Genomic DNA, 21,011 nt, shown 5'->3' on the forward strand with positions numbered 1-21,011 from the left:
CCTAAGAAGCAAGTGCATGTGGGGAGTGATCCCCCCCAGTGAAGTTTTCCCAATAGAAACCTGGTTTCCCAGGCTGGATTAACCTTGGCAGAGAAAGAAGACTGCTATTATAACTACCTTCTTTCACTACTGGGCATAACTGTAGAGGAGAGGGGCTTGTTTTGAGGAAAGTGTTAACCCCTCCTTGCCCTGCTGGCCATGGTTTCAACCTGAATCCCATCTTACAACTTTTCATATATTCAGAGACACAGTCTCAGATCTTCTAGATGAAGCGTCCCTAATTCTATAAGCCGCTAAAGGCTGTTCCAAGCTTCAAAATATCATGGGCAGACTGGGGGAACTGGAAACACTTGGGGAGATAAAAAGAAGTGAAGCAACCTTTCTCTTGGGGCAGACTAACTATCTTGGAACCATTCTTTTAGAGTGTTCACAGCCAAGTCAAAAGATTCTTGATATCCAAAATCTGTTAAGGACCAACACCTAAAATACAAACAAACCAAGCAGACTCCTGCCTGTGACTACCAGGAAGTTATGCAAAGATTCTCAATGCAGGTATTTGTGAGATCAAGTCCCCTGTGTAGTCTTGGCTTCCAAAAGCAGAAAAGGGAGGGGGCTGATGATCACCTCAAGCACTTGCCCAGACCACACCTTGTTCCAGAGGCCTCCACTCCCACTTCCAGACAGTAATACAAGGATTAGTCCACACACTCATTTATCTGTAATAATAATTCTCCTGTTGTGGTGGAAAATCTGACCATCCTGATTGGTTGAGGCTTCATGGGACTGTGGAGTATCAGTCTTTGGCCCATCAAACTATCAATCAAGAGTACTTGCATACCATTAGTTGAGTCCACTCCTCTCTCCCACCCAAGTGGCTGCTGCTAGCCAGCAAAGCTGATTTTGTCAGTAAAAGGCAGCTAACCTTAGTTCTGGCAGTTACTGTTGGACCGTCACACATCAGTCACTGTCTCTGGCCTCTTATTTGCTGACTTCTCTGCCCCCACCCCTGCAGGCCCAGGAATGTTGAACTAACTGCCAAACGCAGCCTTACTTCAGAGATAGCCACATATCCAACTCTTCTCTGTGTCCTCTCTGTCAACCAGCCTCAGAAAGGGCTGCAGAGCTACTCCAGCCTCATGAAAGACCTCCTAGCCCATGCCACCTCCAAAGGCCACAGAAACAGCCAGGGAAACCAGGCCCCACTAGAAGTCTTTCCTTTCTGCCCCTGGCTGCCCCCCTGGGAACTGCTAGCCAGAGGATGTTGCTAGGTAACCCAGGCTGCTTTTGTCAGGAAAGGGAGAGGCCTCAGGGGAATATAATGCCATAAAGTTCACCCTCCAAATCATTTATTTTCTCCAAGATGGGGTGAGAGATGTGTTGTCTGGAGTCCACATGGCAGAGATCAGCTCCCCTTGAGGTGGAGGGGAGAAAATGCTTTCACTTGAGTGAGTGGGAAGACAGCAAAGGTGGGGGGGCACTCACTCAGAGACCTTTAGTGATACCTTTCCAGCTAGTGGGAAATCCCTGGAGATTATGTGGTGAAGTTTGAGGAGGGCATACAAGTTAGGGCTTCAGAGCGGGGTCTGCCAGACGCAGGTTCTTGCTGTGGAAGCTGAGTGATTTTGGAACAGTCACAGACTTCCAGCCTAATCTGCCTCATAGGGTTGTTGTTCAGATCAAAGGGGTGAGAGGAGAATGATCTAAGCTGATTTAGTTCTGTCCCTCCCATGATGGAGAAAGACTGTCCTTTTCCTATGTAGAGGCTGCAGGAAGGGGGAAGGTGACAGAAAGCTGAAGTTAGAGGCAAATAAAGGAAGAGAAATGGGGTTGCCAACTCCAGTTAGGAAATTCCTGAAGACTTAAGGAGTGGGGCCTTGAGAGGGTGGAGTTTGAGGGGGGATAAGACCTCAGGGGGGATAGGACCTCAGACAGGTACAATGTCATTTCCTCCTGCAGAAACACTGTTGCTAATCTCCAGGTGAGAGCTGGAGATCACTCAGAATTATAACTGCTCTCCAGATGGCAGAGTTAAACTCCCCTTGAAATGTGGGGGGGGGGGGAGTGAATGCCTTCACTTCAGTGGGTGGGAAGACAGCAAGGGTGGGGAAGCACTCACCCAGAGCCTCCTTCTAGAACTCGTATTTTTCTTGTAAGTGCCATAGGGAAAACTGGGATAACAAGAAGAAGAATTACAGATTTATACCTCACCCTTATCTCTGAATCAGAGAGACTTACCATCTCCTATATCTTCTCCCCTCCTATATCTTCTCCCCCTGTGAGGTGGATGGGGCTGAGAGGGCTCTCACAGCAGCTGCCCTTTCAAGGACAACCTCTGCCTGGCTAACCCAAGGCCATTCCAGCAGGTGCAAGTGGAGGAGTGGAGAATCAAACTCGGTTCTCCCAGATAAGAGTCCACGCACTTAACCTCTACAGCAAACTGACTCTCCTATAATATAACCTACCTAACCAAATAAGGGGAGCAGGAAGGAACATACAGACATAAATGAAATCAGATATTTCATTTAAGAAAGGAAATCCAGTGAGCATGAAGGATGAAAAGGGAGGGTGTGGATGGTCCTGAATATGGTAGTTCTTATCTTAAGCAGGGGTTATTGTCATCTTGTCATTTAGAAGGCATCAAAACCACTCACCAGATGAATGCCAAAAAAGTGGCCTTCTGAAAGCCCAGGGTATGCAGGCAATTCTTATGTGCTTTACAGCCACTTATGTACCCTAGAATTCAGGATCTAAAGACTTTTCCACTGCTGCTAAGCAGCTGTTGGCTACAACAACCAAATATGTATCTTTAAATTAATTAAGGTTTATTGTTTTTAAAATTGTAACTGGAAACTGTTTTCAACATGACTGTTAGCTGCCAAGTCCGCTCGTGGAGAAGGCAGGATGTAAATAAATAAATAAAGGCCGAGTGATCCAAAGGCCCTCTCGTAGCACAAACTGAGGATGATATCTGAATTACCAAGTTGATGGCCCAGTGAGGGACTGGACACATGGCTAGACAGGGACATCACAAGAAGCCAATTCCTCAATGAGAAACAGAGAATCAGTGCAGGCTTAGTGACACTTAGTGACATTGTCCTGACAGGCCTCTGGAACTGAGCAGGTGATAGTTGAGTATCTCTGAGTATCTCTAATTCTAGTTGATTAACTCTTAATTCAACAAATGAAAACAAAAAATTCCCCGTCAACAATCATTACCTTGGAAAAATCTCAGTCTTAATTATAGCATAAATTCTACAGTGATCGAAATGAGTGTTTGTTTTTTAAATGGCAACAGGAGGATTTAAAAAAAAAAATCCAGAGGGAAGCGGATATTTTTTCTTTTTCTGCTGGGTAAACGCCCCCATAAAATGACACAAAGGAATCTGTCACCAGACTTCTTCAAAAAAATAAATGCAAAGGTGTTTTTTTTAAACCTTAGGATTATTTTACTCATGACAATATTTGTTAAAAATATTACATCTGCCTTTGAGAAGAGAGAGTATCATCTTTTTATAATATGGAAAAATAAACTCTACAGACATCCCCAATTGGCATACGGGGGCTTTAAAATAACATCTTCTCCCAATTATAATTCCAAAGGGGTGCTTTGGTCCCCCTCCCCCCCTTTTTACCCAGTTATCCTTAAAACACTGGACTGTATGAATGGGTTTAAGACGAGAATACCTAAAAACAGTAAAATGTTTATTTTCTTAGAAAAAAAAACTGAGGGATTCAAACTGATTGCGATCACAACTTCCAAATGCGTTCAGCAAAGCCAATACTGCAAGCTTATTCCTTGACTGAAATACCTAGTAAGAGAAACTGGTTTTTTTTGTTTAAAAAAGACAGATTTCTGCTCCTGCATCACCATATCCAGTATTTGTGTGCATGCTTTTTAACTGATAACTTCTTCCTAGCACAGAAACGACGTCTGTCATGGCAATAGCATCCCATCTCCAAAGCTCTACATTGTCAGTAATAAGAAGAACTCCACGGCCCCATTTGTTGGGGAGGGGTTGACAAACAAGGTGAAGTGGAAGGCTGAGCTGCTCAGTTATGGAAGATTTTTCATATTAACCACTACTGCAGCCAATAGAGAACAGGCCAACAGCCCAAGAGAAATCTACAGTGTCTCTCTCAGATCGTATGTCAAAGACTTGCTGTGTTTCTGGGGACCACAGGAAATTGAAAAACCTGCAACAAGTTCCAGCTAGCAGCAGCAAAGGCAGTTCCATACAAGGTGTTTTTCTTTTCCTTGAGCTGTGTTCATTGTATGGTCATTAAGAAACACTGTAACTGAACGGAGCATACAATGTGGAAATGATCTGTTTGTTTGTTTTGTTATATAGTGCTGTTCACTTGAGAAGACTTCTGAAAAGGGATCTCGACTGGACTGTAATCTATTTACACAGCAGTAGCATTTCTGTTCCAATCGGCAGAATTGGCACTATGTGATATCCTCTTCTTCTGAGCAGTAATCGCGACCCTTCAAAGAGAAACAGAAATGAGTTAATATGCAGAGAAGGAAAATCAAGGATATATACTAAAAAAAATACAATTAAGTTATATATGTTTCCTTTACTTCTTGTAGGATTAACCCTATAGTAGAAGAAGAAGACTGTAGATTTATACCCCGCCCTTCTCTATGAATCAGAGTCTCAGAGCGGCTCACAATCTCCTTTACTTTCCTTCCCCACAACAGACACCCTGTGAGGGAGGTGGGACTGAGAGAGCTCTCACAGAATCTGCCCTTTTAAGGACAACTTTTGCCAGAGCTATGGCTAACCGATTCCAGAGCTGCAAGTGGAGGAGCAAGGAATCAAACTTGGGTCTCCCAGATAAGAGTCTGCACACTTAACCATTATACCAAACTGGCTCTTTAAGGCAATGCCTACTAGTACTTTAAGGCAATGGCTACATCTGTGGTTTGGTTGTGTATCACAAATAGGGTGTATATCACAAACGGGGCATGTTAACTCCATAAGGTCCATGGTAACATCTTCAGCGGATTGTGTTGGCGTTGCTGGAAGTGGTATGCAAACAACCACGTTATTTCAGAAGGATAATTTATTTATTTATTTATTTATTTATTGCTATATTGGTTAGCTGTAGCAAAAATACTCTTGTGGTAATGTAAAGACCTACTAGTAAATTTACCCCTATCTGTTTTCCATTTCATTTCCTTAACCAACGCTCAACTGAACTCAATATTCTGTGCCTCCCAGAGCATGCTTTGCTTTTATCAAGCCTTTAGGACGATTTTTTTAAATGATACTTTTCTGTATACTTGGGTAGTTTCTCAAGCATACAGAATTTTCTTGTCTGTGGGTACATAAGAGAAGCCATGTTGGATCAGGCCAATGGCCCATCTAGTCCAACACTCTGTGTCACACAGTGGCCAAAAAAAATTATATACACACACACACACACACTGTGGCTAATAGCCACTGATGGACCTCTAACTCCCTCTTGAAGCTGCCTATGCTTGTAGCCGCCACCACCTCCTGTGGCAGTGAATTCCACATGTTAATCACCCTTTGGGTGAAGAAGCACTTCCTTTTATCCGTTTTAACCTGACTGCTCAGCAATTTCATTGAATGCCCACGAGTTCTTGTATTGTGAGAAAGGGAGAAAAGTACTTCTTTCTCTACTTTCTCCATCCCATGCATTATCTTGTAAACCTCTATCATGTCATCCTGCTGTCGACGTTTCTCCATAATAAATAATTGATAAAGGTAGCTCATCAATTATTTAATGACAGTTTAACATGAAATTTGCTATTAGAAGCAACAACCCATGATCTTGTAAGAAATCACACGTGGAAGATGAACAATTTGAAAATTTCTTCCTCCAGGATTCAATAAGTTCACAGGATCTCAACAATCAAATGTAACAATTTCTCAACACACAAGTGCTTTTGACCAAGTGCTCTCTACATTTCACACCTCCTATAGTGAGTACAGTCATCACTAGGGCTGTTTTGGGGTTCCTCCCATTTGCTAAATTTATGAAGTCATATTTTTCTACATACTAGGGGGTAAACTAGGCTGACTACTTTCACAGCTGGCACAGGATGGATGGGAGACCACCAAGGAAGACCAGGATTGTGACACAGAGACAGGCAATCAAAAACCACCTCTGAATGTCTCTTGCCTTGAAAACCCATAAGTCAGCCGCAACTTGACAGCAAAATAGCAACAACAACAAAACAGCAATCATAGTACAGACATAACACAGAACAGAGAACAAACAAGGAAACAGTATTACAAAGGATTCCAAAATAATAAATGTGACCCTTCCGATTAATAAATGTGACCCTCCCAATTCACTTTTGTTTGTGATTGTTTGATTAGGAAAAATAGGAAAACGGAACATGCGTATCAGCCAGGTTCTTATTGCCTCATAATAATATTGCTGCTGATAATGTAGTTGCATAATAGATCAGTTATGAAATTTGCAATTTAAAATGTTTGAAGGACTATTGCATTTTATAGAAAACATCTTAAAATTATAATGAAGGGGAACTTGGGGAGAAATATTGCCTGTTCTACATACCATATATAGTTTGCTATATAACTCTTCTTTTTGTATCCCTTTCATATTGCTATCTTGTTTTGATAGACAGAGACAGACAACATAGGGTGGGGTGGTTAGAAATAGAGAAATTCCAAAAAACTCTCCAAACTCATATAACTGAGGTGAAGTGATCTAGATCTATTATACATTTCTTAAGAGTTAGTATAGGTATAGATTTGCTTTTTCCAAGTCTCAATATATTGTCCTTTGCTAGGCTAAGACGAAATAATTTTTTGCATCCAGCAGGAATGGAACTGGTCTTCATTAAGCTCATACAACAGACCATCCTCCTTTGAGGAGAAAATGACCTTTAGTCAGTGTTTAAATGCATGCATGCAGCCATGCTTTGGTTTCAATAGAACCCCGGCTTCATTCTAATCTTAAAGCTACACCAGCTACACATCTTGGGGTTCTTGTAATACGTTGCAAAAAATGGTAAAGAAAATGGTCTCAGGAGAATCCATATCAAGGCTCCACAGACGAGCTGCGGAATAAATTTCAAATCTAACATGCATAACCCCCTGGAATATATTTACCTCCCTTACGGAAAAAGAAGTGTTCAATCACTGTCAAGGAGGGTTTAATTTTGTTTGCTACAAATTTCAGATGGGATTGCCAGTTAAGATTAGAATCAAAAACCACACCCAGGTATGGAAATTTGGAAACTTGTTCTAATTGAGTACCATCAGTTCTCCAGAACAAAGGAACAGTTTTATTGGCTTTAGAAAAGGCCATAACCCATGACTTTGGTTGATATGAAGTTCTTCGGATTTGCAATATTTTGAGAAATGAATTAAAAGCCTTCTCAGTCCAACCTGAGTATGGGATGTAAGAATAGTATCATCAGTGTAAAGTAGAGTTAATGCCTTTGAAGATAAGTACAGAGGATAGAATTTTACAAAAGAAAGAGCAACTGCAAGTTCATTGAGATATAAATTAAAAAACAATGACACTAAGAGACAACCCTTACTCTACTTCTCTATCAAGATGGAAGCACTCTGCAAGTTCTCCCTTTTCTCCACAGCAACTCTGAGCCACACAAGAGGTATAGAGATCATTCATTAGCCACAGGAATCTTTTTATCCATTGAGGTATGTTCCAATTTTTCCCACAGTCTACTTCTGGGTATGTTGTCAAGTGCTCTCTTGAGATCTATGAATGTGACATGCGGTTTACATGTAGGTGAGGAGGTGTATTTTTCAACTAAATGGGCTAAGTTCAGACAATGATCTTGAGGTGCAGAGCTCTTCTTAAAGCAAATTTGCTCCTACCCAAAGATATTATTAGAGGTTACCCGTTCCTCTAAGTTGAGGTGTAAGTATGAAATATACAATTTTGCCAGTGATGAGAGAAGACTGATTGGGCAGTAGTTTGCTGCATCTGATTTGGAATCTTTCTTGAATAATGGGGATAAAATAATACAGTGTTTCCAAATCAGGGGGATCTTTCCTGAAAGATTGATTTCAGAGAACACTGGAACTAAAATTATAGCCCATTACACTGGATTAGTCTTGAACAAAGTATTCGGCACTGAATCCAGACATGGCAATTGCATGGGAGTAGGGCCAAGTAGGTGGCCACCAGTGTTCCCTCTGAGTTAGCGTGAGCTAGCTCACACATTTTTAGCCTCCAGCTCACACATTTTTGTCTTAGCTCAGGAAAAATGGTCCCAGAGCACAATAATTTATGCAGTAACTCACAACTTCAATACCAGTAGCTCACAAAGTAGAATTCTTGCTCACAAGACTCTGCATCTTAGATGGAACATTGGTGGTCACCTAGGACACCACCTGGCAGCGTTCTTTTCCTCACAGTGTGTGTGCTCCTTGGAGCCTGCCTTCCCCGATGGAAAGCAGGTTCCAAGGAGCGCAGACGCTGCCCAGCTGCTTTCGAGTTATATGAAATATGAAAGCAGCCAGTGCCTGCACAGTGCACAGGCACCTCCTGAGCTCACTGAGGCTTCCTGAGCCTCAGGAAGCCTGGGCAAGGTCAGGGGGAGGTGGGGGAGGTGTGGCAGCAAGCGCACTTGGAGCCTGGCTCTGAGCATGCCTGCTGTCACCCCAGCCTCGCCCAGTCGCAGGAAGCCTCAGCAAGGTTGGGAGGCATAGCAGCGAGTGGACTCAGAGCCTGGCTCTGAGCATGCCCACTGCCACCCTGACCTCACCCAGACTCAGCAGCCTTGGTGAGGTCAGGGGCGTGGCCTCCAAGCAGCCCGCTGCTGTGCTTCCCCCCCCCCCCCGGAAGTTGGGGCAGGGAGCACAGATGTGCCTGAGGTGATAGAACCCCCAGCACCTGGCCTGAATCCAGAACTGGAGCTTTCCCCTGAGGATAAATGCTTAATCATGGAAATAACTTCCAGCTCAGTGATGGCAGGTCAGGAGGGGAAGTCAACAGGGGTCAAATCACTTATGACCAAATAAAAAGGGGAGTAACAGAAGTCCATCCATTGCCAAGTGCCGGGAGTTTCATGGCTATGAACTCCCAGATATCTCTTCACCCTAAATCCCTCAGCAGAGAATCAGCAAAAGATGTCTAAGGAAGTGCTCAGTGGCAGGTCCACATGCAAGATGCATATTCTAGAATCCACCACAATAGTTCCTCACAACCAATAACAGGCACCACTCGCTGGCTCAGTAACAGAAACCTTATTGTAAACATTAATCATCCACCGCTGGGTGTGAGCTGACCTGGATCCAGCAGTTTGGTTCTGATGTTATCTGTTTGGTATGTATCTGAATTTTTTGCCATGAATTCATTGGTACTAACCTCAGCCTTGGTGATGCCCATTTGCAAAATGGATATATGTTTTATTTATACCCCACCTTTACCCACAATGGGGAGCCAAAGCAGCTTGTATCATTTTCCTCGCCTCCATTTTATCCTCACAACAACCCTGCAATGTAGGTTAGGCTGTGAGCATGTGACTGGCCCAAGGTCACCTAACGAGCTTCCATGGCATGAGTGGGGATTCAACCCTGGGTCTTCCAGATCCCACTCTCATCACAACATCACACAGGTTCTGCAATGTTTTCCATTTGCTTCATCCCTTGATCATACACTGTGCAGGGATGCTTTCAAATTGTGGTGCATCTATAGACTGGATTGGAGATATATGGCAGACTGATAACATGTATTTAACTTCTTGGTGGCAGGGAACTTATAAGAACATGCAAGAGCAGACTTCGAGGGAGCACACAGATTTTTCTGCTCTGCTCTAACCCTGAATTGACATCCGGGCTCTGTCCAAGTACCTGAAGTACTAGGTAGATGATTTTTTTTAATGTTTAGTTCCAAGATTGGCAACTTTACCTGGGAAGGGAGGAAACCCAACTCACTGCAAAGTCCAAGCAAAGAAGCACTGAGACAAGCAGAGAAGCACACCATCAAAAAGCCAAGCAATGGCTTTTCTGCAAAGATGGGGAGGGATAACAACTGAGATTCTGTTCCTGTCAACTTTCCTCCTCTACCTCCTCAACTTCTCCCTCTCAGATATACTGTCTTTGAATATGGAGGCTTTACTCAGCTATCATGGCTAGCTTCTGATACTTCCGCCGTCTATAAAATTCATCAAACACTTTAAAAAAGCTGCTTAAAAGCCATTCGGGTTAGGGATAAGCACTAGGATTTTAAAGTATCAATCTCCTGAGAACTGATTCAGTAGAGCACAGCAAATCTGACAGTGCTGAGAATAGTAGCTGAGCTAATTCTCCCTTCTGCATAAATATGCTTTAAGTTTGGGCTCTCACTAGAACAAATTAAAGTTCAGAATTCACAAGCAGAGTAGAGCTGACCTGCTATTTTGGGGCTGGTGCTGTTCTTCAAAGTCCTGCTGGGTGGCTGTTTCTTGCTGTCTACACTTCATACGTCTTTACTAGACTGCTGCCTGCTCGTACCTATGGCAGTGCTTTGTTGCACACTGACAGCCTGAAAGGGAAAAGAACAAACCCTTTTCCTGTTTGCAAAAGCTTCTTGGCCGGGTACCCTAGAAGCAACTGTTACTTGTCACAGAAGATCAGGTGAGTAACAACTGGCGGGGATCACAAGAAGACACTTCACAAAAATGACAAGCCAGATGTTTCTGGAAAGCCGCCCTCTTTCCTACTTTTATCTACCCTAATGCTAGGGGTGCTGTGTTAGGGTTAGATTCATCTCTGCCTTACTGCACTCACAGGGTTGCCTCCTTGCACAAGCATCAGTGCAGAAGGCTAAAAGCATAAGCTGGGAGCACTCCATTCAGATCCTGCCTCAGCTGGCAAGTTCCTTGGGGACTGTAGGCAAAGCACTCATCTCCCATAGAAGGAAGCAGCACTGAGCGATGAGCAAGCAAAATCAATCTCTGGCTTGCTGTTGTCAAGATTGCGCACTACAGGACTTGAAAAATCTTAGGGATATTATGCTGGGTTTGCAGAGAAATTTAAAATGAATAAATTAATTAGCCCTGGCTCAAGTTTACAATTCGGGGATTACATTATACTATTCACAGGTTTGTTTGTAAGTTCATGAATACTTTGCGTAGGAATACTTGTTCATGTTAACAAGTATTTAACGGCTTGGATTCTATGTATATGTCCCATGGACACTGCAATGAAATGAGTTCTGTGGCTCAGTGGAAGAGCCTCTGCTTTGCATGCAGAAGGTCCCATGTTCAATTCCCAAGCATCTCCAGTTAAAAAGGAGCAAACAGGAGGTGACGTGAAAGACCTCTACCTGAGACTCTAGAGAGTTGCTGCAAGTCTGAGTAGACAATACTGAACCTGATGGAGCAACAGCCTGATCCACTATATGGCAGCTTCGTGTGTATGTGTGTACACTAGACAGTCTCTTGCGCTAAAAATTCCATTTGCACAAGATCAGCTGTTCAACAGGTCCTTGCACAAAAGGAAGAGGAAGCAAACTAAGAAGTGGAGACTATCTAGCATGCATGCAACTAATTCAAAGGATCCAAGCTATTCTATGCAAGAGGTGGGAAATGTTTCGTAGTGGGAGAATAGTCAGAAGCACTAAAGTTAAGGATATCATGAGCTAGTTGCTGTGGATACATTCGACCAATAGTGCCATCGCTTGGCTCTTGGTGCCAGGGGAGGCTGCAGCTGGAAGATCCTTTTCTGCCAGGGAAGGCACCACCATTCACAGAACAGGTTCATGGGATCCAACCCTAAGTATGTTAAAAAACAACAGCCCAACAACATTGAACACTGCTAGAGAACTACAACCTTCTAGACCTAACTGACTTCAATAGATTTAGGAGGGTGTAACTATGCTTTGGGTAGGGATACTAGAGAAACTTCCTAGATTTTCTAGGAGCCACTGTGGGTCCTCTTGTTCTTACTCTTGGGTTCTAGTCTCTCCCTTCACCTTTCTTCCAATTACATGTTTGGCCTAAGAAGTCCAAGAGCACGTTCAGCTAGGAAACTTCTGACCTGAGAAACTTTTCTCCAGCGAATGGCTGCTGGTTGCAATTAAGAAGAGAAGGGGACAAGAGTCAAATCCCACACATATAACTGCATACTTGGGAGGAGGGACTTTTTCATCAGTGCAAACATTGCCCTTTTCATCAACCAAAACATTAGGGTCACTTTTAAAGGGGCCATTGAGTCCTTGAGTCGCAACTGGTTTAATAATCCCCTTGCACTTTGGAATTCCTCTTAAGCCCTCACTCTTTTTAAGCATCTTGTCAGCTTTCTGATTACTTGCGTAGGCTGCAACTGCACTCGCAAAAAAGGAAGAGTAGAGAATAAGAACAGGCACACGTGTATGCGCACATAAAAGCTAAGAACTGAGCCCACGTCTTCCTGAAGCGTGACGAACAGTTCTCTGGCACAGCCAATCTCTGAAAGCAGCTACCGGGGAGAAAAGGGGGGGAGAGGATCATGGATGAATTAATTGAATTAAGAAACTAACATGATGTCATATTTGAACGTAGCATGGCACTGTACACCTGTCACACTGATCTGTTTCCACAGAAGTTTTTTGTTTTTGCTTCACCACAAGGGCATAAGAAACAAGCTCTGACCCAAGGGTCTCCAACCTTTCTGAGCCTGTGGGCACTTTTGGAATTCTAAGACTGGGTAGTGTATGCAGTCACAAAATGGCTGCCACATGAGGTGGAGCCACAGACATGCACACAGAGGAAACTCAAAAGCAGGGGAGAAGGGGGGGGAATTAAAACAAGCACACTAGGAAAGGGGAGCAATTTCGAAAATAAAACCAATATTGTCTGTAGTGGCAGCTGCCACTGAAGGAAAATTATTTCAATCTATACAGCTGATCAGATCTCTAGATCTACAAGGTCCCACCTACTTCCTAAAAAAAATTGGTGAGCACCAGGAAATGTGTTGATAGGAACCATGGTGCCCCATGGACAGCACACTGGGGAGTCTTGCTCTAATCAAGGCACCTAAGAAGGAAGAGAGAGGAAAAAATTTTCCACAGAGCAGGCACTTAACTTGAGCTACGTAAGTTTCTAACTCTTGATAATCTCCATACTGAAGGAAGTAAGGCCTCGCCTCTGGAATAATTTCCAATACGAACAGTGGGCAGGCGGACAGACATGCAAATGTCTGTTGAGGCCAAGCTTCTACCTTTCTGCAAATACAACTTTATCAGATGCCTCCATGCTCATCAGCAGTAGATTCAAGGTAGCCCAAAACAAAATGCTTCTTCACACAATACATATTGGACTTGTAGAACTTGCTACCCCATGATGACCATGAGCATAATATTATTATTGTATGGCATTGTCTGTAGAATAGCCAGGAGATCCTTAGACTGTCTGGCAGCCACAAGTTCTAGTTCTTAGCATTATATGCCAGTAGGCGGCAAGCTAGACTTGTTTTTAGGGGCTGAGAGAGCTCTGAAAGAGCAGTGATTGGTCCAAGGTCACCCAGCTGGCTTTTCACATACAAAACAGCAAGGTACAAGTAAGCACACAGCTAGATCTATGACATGCTAAGGAAGCTACAGTTTAGGGACTCAGATAGTGAGTTTTTAAATATAAAAAGTTATTAAATTTAAATGCTGGAGTATCTTACATTTTTGATAAGGGTATGAGGGCTTTATACCCCAAGCCATTAACTCTGGCTTAGATCTGGCCAGGTCTACAAAAATGATGCCAGTTATACCAGATTTAACTGCAAATCAGATTATATTCCAATGAAGTGTAGGGCCTCAGCACGTCTTCAGTTAGCCCTGAGCAAGTCATACATTCCCAACTGATTTATATAACCCAAAGTTCCATGGCAGGGACACTGTCTGAAACTAAGTAAATTGTTATTCCCTGGTTTTTAACTCAGCTCTTGGTTTAGTGCTCTGCTCTTTAAGTACCTTGTCAATGCCCTGATTACTATGTGTGGGCAGCACCAAAATCCTAAGAACCTAAGTAGCTGGAAAACACAGGAAAAAAACATTAACATGTGGAATTCACTGCCACAGGAGGTGGTGGCAGCCACAAGCATAGCCACCTTCAAGAGGGGGTTAGATAAAAAAATGGAGCAGAGGTCCATCAGTGGCTATTAGCCACAGTGTGTATATGTGTGTATGTGTGTTCCTTCCTTCCTTCATAAGAACATAAGAGAAGCCATGTTAGATCAGGCCAATGGCCCATCCAGTCCAACACTCTGTGTCACACAGTGGCAATTTTTTGGCCATTGGCCTGATCTAACATGGCTTCTCTTATGTTGGAAGGAAGGAAGGAAGGGAGGGAGGGAGGGAGGGAGGGAGGGAGGGAAGGAAGGAAGGAAGGAAGGAAGGAAGGAAGGAAGGAAGGAAGGAAGGAAGGAAGGAAGGAAGGAAGGAAGGAAGGAAGGAAGGAAGGAAGGAAGGAAGGAAGGAAGGAAGGAAGGAAGGAAGGAAAGACCAATACGACTTGTCCAGGGTTAAAGATGGACATGGATTGTTTTTTTCCACATTTCAGGAGAATAATTTCAGAACAGGAATATTGCAGAGCAAGTGAAAGATGAGCCATTAACTCTGCCTTAGCTTTGGCCAGGTCTACAAAAATTATGCCCAAATTATGCCAGTTATACCAGATCTACTGCAAATCTGATTATTTTATTTATTTATTTATTTATTTAATTCGATTTATATCCCGCCCTACCCCACCGAGGCGGGCTCAGGGCGGCTTACAACATAAAACCAACAAAATCAATTTAAATATATTAAAAATACATTAGTAATTATAATTATACAATAAAATACTTAAAATACATATAAAATACATAAAACACATAAAGCTCGTGGAGCTCACATCAGTATATACTATGCTGCCATTCTTCAAATCAGTTCTTCAGTGTTCCAATATTAGATAGTCTGATGTTCGAGATTAGATGTTCAGGCATTCCGATAGCAATTTACTTGTATGCCAACCGGAAGAGGGCTGTTTCGCAGGCCCTGCGGAACTGTTCAAGGCTCCGCAGGGCCCTCACCTCCTCCGGTGAGTCAGGATATGTTTCTTATGATTAGGGGCATAACTGCCTCTTAATAAAGGCACAAGGATCCATCTGAGCTGAATACCCAAATCCTTCTCTTCCTTCCAGTTTCAGTAGCTAAGGACTGCAGTCATTCCAATGCTGCTATGAGGATACAATATGCATTTCAGAATGTTACTAAAGTAGTCTGTGGGTGGTCCACGAGAAGTGTGATTGCATGGACCGGGCTCTGGGCTATGATGAAATCTGGTGTGTGAGCTGGTCGGTGCCCATCTACTCTGTCCCTATCCTTGTATCTTCTGTACATGAAGTGACCTTTTTCCATGAATTACTCCCCAAAATTCAAAGCAATTTCAAACAGAAGAGGTTTGCTACTATGGAAAGGTTAACTTTTTTGTTGTTTGTTTTCTGGTTGCTTTCAGACATCAAGAACAAACTCTAGTTGATTAGCAAACTTTCCTGCATGCTCCCTTTTCCTCTCTTCCCCTAGATGGTAGCCAATAGTCCTCTGGTTCAAGAAACTTTGTTGTGACATCAGTACTGGGGTGCATTATCCTGCAATTTCTTTCTTGCCTGCCAATCAAGATTCCAAACCAGGATTTAATCTGTAATTTAGAATCTCAGTTTGTAACGCAAGAGGGAAAAAATGGCACTTTTGACATTAGCCAAATCTGGACAATAAAACATAGGGCAGTAAGAGGAAGAAGTACAGAGGAAATGAATCAGAAGAATAAAATGGGCTTATTTTTGTTAAACCAGAGCTTCTTTGTGACCTCTGAATCCACCCATTTTGTTCTAAGAATAGGTGGAAAGAAAATGCATGTAGACATGTGTGAAAATACAGGGTTGATCCAACCAGTTTTTCTGCTTGTGAAAAAGGGAGGGGGGGAGTCCTCTTTGACCACCAAGAATCATGGGACCTCCATAGAAAACAGACACTTGAGATGGGGACTGCAGCAAGGAAGGGATTTCTCCAAGATTCTCTGAAAAGTGTGGTTTTATTGTCATTCACTTTCATTTTCAGCAAAGAAATCAATGAATGAGTTAAGCATACATATCCAACATTAACAAAAGGCCATTTATAGCTTAAGGAGCTCTTCACTGGAATACAATTTAGTTAGTAAAAGCCACATTTCACACAACCCTTTACATAAAGCACTCACTGGGCCTAACCATACGTCTCATTCATGATTTTGCAAATAGGTTTATTGGGGAATTGCTTATTCATGGGATCGCTTATTCTAAGAGTAACCCAATATAAGATCTTTCTAATGTGCAGAATTTGCAGACTGAAAAAAAGATTCCTGGACAGCAAAACTGTATATGGCAATCCAGCCATCCAAACAGTTTTAACACCTGCTGAAGAGGTATTGATATTATTTACCATTCTATTTAGGACCAAACTAGAATGGAGGGTAGCCAACCCACCTGGTTGACTGGGCTGACATTAAGGCCCAATAAATTGTGGCGCTTGGGAAGGAGATTTAAAGCAGGACTATTTTGCTCCCATCCCCAAATCCCATTTATTATCTATTTGGGGTCTCATAGCTCCACTGAGAGAATGCAGAAAAAATGACTAGGGGTGCATTCCACTGCACCTGCACTTCTAACTCTTCCCTTGGACCACGGCTTTCTAGGAAAGTTAACACAACTCAATTTGGGGCATTTTGATGTCACCTGCAAGTGATACGGGAAAGAACTGGAATTCTGGAAGCTAAATTCACGTCCCATCAGATTTGCTTTATCATGACCCTCTTGCTGTTGCTGCCCTCAAGTCACAGCTGACTTGAGGCAAACCCACAGGGTTTTGAAAGCAAGAGATGTTCAGAGGTGGTTAGCCATTGCCTGCCTCTGCATCAATGACTCAGGCATTTCTTGGAAGTCTCCCATCCAAATATTAATCAGGGCCAACCCTGCTCAGCTTCCAAGATTAGGCTAGCATAGGCTATCCAGGGCAGGGATTACACAGTCTAGACAACTACTTTCCCCCAAGCCAAAACCCAATCAAAAGCATTCTCATACACCTTTCCGGCAGCAAGAGCAGCAAGAGATGCTATGGCAGAGCCCTCCCTTTATATGTACTTGAGCTGCAAGCCAAGGCACAAAATGTGGCAATGAGCAGCCGAGATTCTTCAAGGAAGTGCTCTAACAAGTCTCTGTCCCTATTCATGCATCACAAGTTGGGGTTCAAGTGCCCTGCACTCTGGGGTTTGTGGAGTGCATTTGTGGAGGAGCTGACAGCCCATATGCCTTTGCTTACTTGAGTACACAGCCCTGGTTATAAATCAGTTGCCAACTAGGGACATAAAACTTTGGGTACTTTCACATGATGACTGTTAAATAGATTTTGCTATTCTTACGCTGTAAAAATCCAGCTGCAGATTGCATTATTTAGTGTGTTAATGCACCCTTTATATGAAATATATGTTTGCTTTTTATTTCCCTTGTTTCACATGACATATCTCTTGTAAGATCTTACTGCAGGACTGGCCCAAGATGTTTGGGTGACAGAGGTAGAAAATCAAACCCTCAGCTCACCTCCTGCTATGTGACATGAGGCACAATCCTTCAGAAAGTTATCCTGTGTAAGAGGAGGTAGAATTTCAAGCATCTGAAGAGGTATCGTGCTGGAGACCTTCCCTATGGAATCTGTTCCATGGGTCAAGGCTGGTCTGTCTCTCACTACCTGATCTTGCTTCCTGACAGGGCTGTCTCTGCTCTTCAACTTGAAAAGACAAAAGTACCTTATGAGGTTGATTTCATTCAGTGCAGAGAACTGTTGCCTGTGGCAACTCTCCAAGAATCCCCAATATTTTATTCTCACTGTTGTGCTGCATCTCAGACCCACTGTTCCTGAAGATAATATTTATGCCTTGATTACTAAGGTCAAGATAATTACTTGTCCTTCTGACCCAATCCTCTCTAATAGACCCTTGGGACTCATTTTTCAGGCATAATTGACACAATTATAAACTTCTCTGTTCTCCACTGGGAAACTTCCCTTGTGATGCTCTCTCTCTCTCTGCTTTGGGAAGGCCTGTTTAAAATAAACCTTTACACTTTAAAAATAAACCTTTGATAAAACTCTCCCTGAATATCTGCCTCCTCGATTACCTAGCTTTCTTTCACTTCTTATTGGTTAGTGCTGTTACTTAATTTGGATTATGCCTTAATAGCAGGGCTCCGTTTGCACTTCAAACCCAGGGTAATGATACTGTGGCAGGATACTGGATCCAAATTCTTCTGTCACGTAAGGGGAAGAAGGCAAGGGATTCTAGTAAGTAAGTAAATTTTTATTTATACCCCGCCCTCCCCGCCAAGGCAGGCTCAGGGCAGCTAAAGTGCCAGCCTTCATCTGACAGTAGCAAAAAAAGAGAAAACACTAATGTGATAATTTGAGAAATTGAACCAAGGATTGTGGATATGAAACTGGTACTGGTACTGAATAAACTGGGATTGGTAAATAGCAATACATTAAACTTCCTTGTGTACTGGTTTTCTTTTCAAGATACCTGGAGTCAGAAGGAATACGTTACATCTATGGTCCCTTTCCCACCTTAGAGACCCAAATACTTTGAAAATCCACATGGATGCTAGCAGGTGTCTCCATTTGGACTGTTTTGATGCTCTGATGTTGAACAGGTTTATTTATAATGATGCTCTGGTATCCTAAATAACTGTGTGTTCTTACAGCTTCTGCAGAAGTGCCTTCACAGCACAGTTTCATCCAGACACTTGAAAACAGAAGCTCAGTAAAGATGAAGCTGTAGGCAGAAGCTCTGAAGATACCTGAAGTTTGCTTTTGCCCACACTGCTTCCATTAACTGGAAAATGACACCCTGTGAAGGAGTGGGGAGCACAGATGTTGCAACTGAGTCTGAACCTTTGTTAAGGCTCATGCACACAGTAGCAAATTGAATCAAGCCAGGGAGCTTTAGTATTCAGTATTTCAGCTGTTTATCTTGACCCACTGAGTGGGACTGATTTACAGGATGTGAACAAAACACAAAGGAATTAAGTATCCTGCGTGTTTTTGAACAGAGTTCTTCATCACTGGCAGAATCTAAATAATTATCCTAATTTCCTCTCTAAAGAAATATTCTACAGCAGATCCCTTAGCACTATGGAAGAATCAGTAACAAAAAGCACACTCATGGCCTTTATTCTTCGGTAGTATCCTTTGCTGCTTGTAGGGAGAGAGCCCTCCTGCTTTGTGTTTATTATGCCTTACATTTAGAACAGAAATGAGCGCTACAAACAGGGTTCCATCCTGATGCACACTCAGTTTCTATGCCAGAGTCTTGCAAGATAGCCCTCTTGCATTTCTACCATGGAAACAATCCATCCTACTAAAGTCAGATTTATAGCTCTGCCCTGACAATGCCAGTTATTGCTACTGTGGATTCATCAGCAGTTTCAGCCGTCTCAGCAGGTGTGTGTGTGTTTAAACCAATAATGAGGAAAACAACCCAATCACGTTTGAATGAAACTGAAAGAGATGGAACTCCTCAAATAAGGGCTGGGTGGGCGGGCAGAAGGCTCAGCTGCAAACTGTTCTCTGCCAACTTTGTTTTTAAAAACACAAATCAGATGTGATTTGATATCTGGTTTGAAATAAAGGACAGAGAGAGATCTGGGCTTGCAACAGGTAAAATGGAAGCATTTCCCTAAGTAAGAGGATTTGTGACTCCTGGAAGGAATTCATACTAAATGCCCTGGAAACCACCAAACAAGATTGTACCTAGCCAGGAGAGCACAAAGGGACGCACCCTCTCTAGCAGGATTCCTTCTATAAACAGGCTTGTTATATTGTTGTCCTGCACATGAAAATTCTGAGACATGAAAGTCAATATTCTCCTTTTCTAACTTTAAGGGATACTGTACACTTAGCAATAGGAAATGCACTTTCCCATACAGGTACACATTTTTGTTGCAAAATCACAAACTCCCTATAGCATGCCCTTCTGTGATGGCAAATTTTAACTAGTGGGGCTTCCCAATTCAAAGCGCAATTTATTTTTCCCCAGGCTCTTACAGGTTTTCTGCAACTCAATTTCATTTATTCTACTGTAAGTTCCCTTACTTCCTTCAGCATCTTAAAAAACCCAAATCAATCATCTTCTCTGTTTGCCAACAGCATTAATGATAATTATGGCTTTCAGCAATGGAGGAAAGCCAACACATGCAGTTCAGAGCCAGCCACCTAAAGATTATGACCATAATGCAACATAATGTGAAGGGTGTTTAAAACTTATGCAATCCGTGGTCTTAAGGAAGCTTTACTACTCAATTATGTCTTTTGCTGTGGCCTATAAATTTCATACTGACACATAATCAAAACTTTGATATTATCCATTGTGGAACCTGAAATTGAGTGGAGACTACAAGACTGGAGCAAAAAACTATGTGGCTTAGTTCAAATCCATATGTGAATTCCCTCATCTCGGCACCTCCCGGCCATAAGAACAATTCTGCCGCCTAGCCACCCCCCCCCCCCAATCTTCTTCTGTAGCTCTCTCTTCCTCAGTCCTTTGGACCAAAAGCACAAGCTTTCCACAAGCTTCCCTGACTTGCAGCTCTTTCAAGCCCCCAGTTCTCTTATCCTCTTTTGCATGCTGCAGGACAGTTCAGCTGCTGGCAGGCTGATACCCTTCTGCCTGGTCAAGGCTCCTATGACATCAGGAGAGCTCAGCCAATTACCACCTAAACCTTCACTGTCACCAGAAAACTCCCTTAATACATCATGCGGCAGATTTTACCACTGCAAAGCCAAGAAATGAAACACAGTCTGCTGTGATGTTTTATTTAGCCAATATGTTTTATTATTAGTAGAGACATTTGCAATGGCAGCTGTAAGAATGAACCGGAAAGCCCAATGAACTAAATGCACAGAAGCTACTCTTCCATTAAAAAGGAGATTCGTCTCCATTTTTGCCTGCTATCAACTCCAAAACAACCCCTCCCAGCTCAATGGCTAAGCTGTTGTATTGCATTAAAAGGCTTTCCAAC

General features: G+C 42.7%; 1 protein-coding gene across 4 annotated transcripts in view; it reads right to left on the reverse strand.

The window, feature by feature from the left end:
• Positions 1-3,422: 3,422 nt before the first annotated feature.
• The window catches only part of C2H1orf21 (chromosome 2 C1orf21 homolog), a 166,846-nt gene continuing 149,257 nt past the window's right edge, over positions 3,423-21,011 (reverse strand). For all 4 annotated transcript variants that reach the window (XM_060232404.1, XM_060232403.1, XM_060232401.1 and 1 more), the window contains exon 6: positions 3,423-4,486. In XM_060232404.1, coding sequence (XP_060088387.1) covers positions 4,448-4,486 — 39 coding nt within the window. In that variant the 3' untranslated portion in view covers positions 3,423-4,447. The remainder of the gene's footprint in view (positions 4,487-21,011) is intronic.

The sequence above is a fragment of the Heteronotia binoei genome, chromosome 2 (genome assembly GCF_032191835.1).
Source record: "Heteronotia binoei isolate CCM8104 ecotype False Entrance Well chromosome 2, APGP_CSIRO_Hbin_v1, whole genome shotgun sequence".
Classification (NCBI taxonomy): domain Eukaryota; kingdom Metazoa; phylum Chordata; class Lepidosauria; order Squamata; family Gekkonidae; genus Heteronotia; species Heteronotia binoei.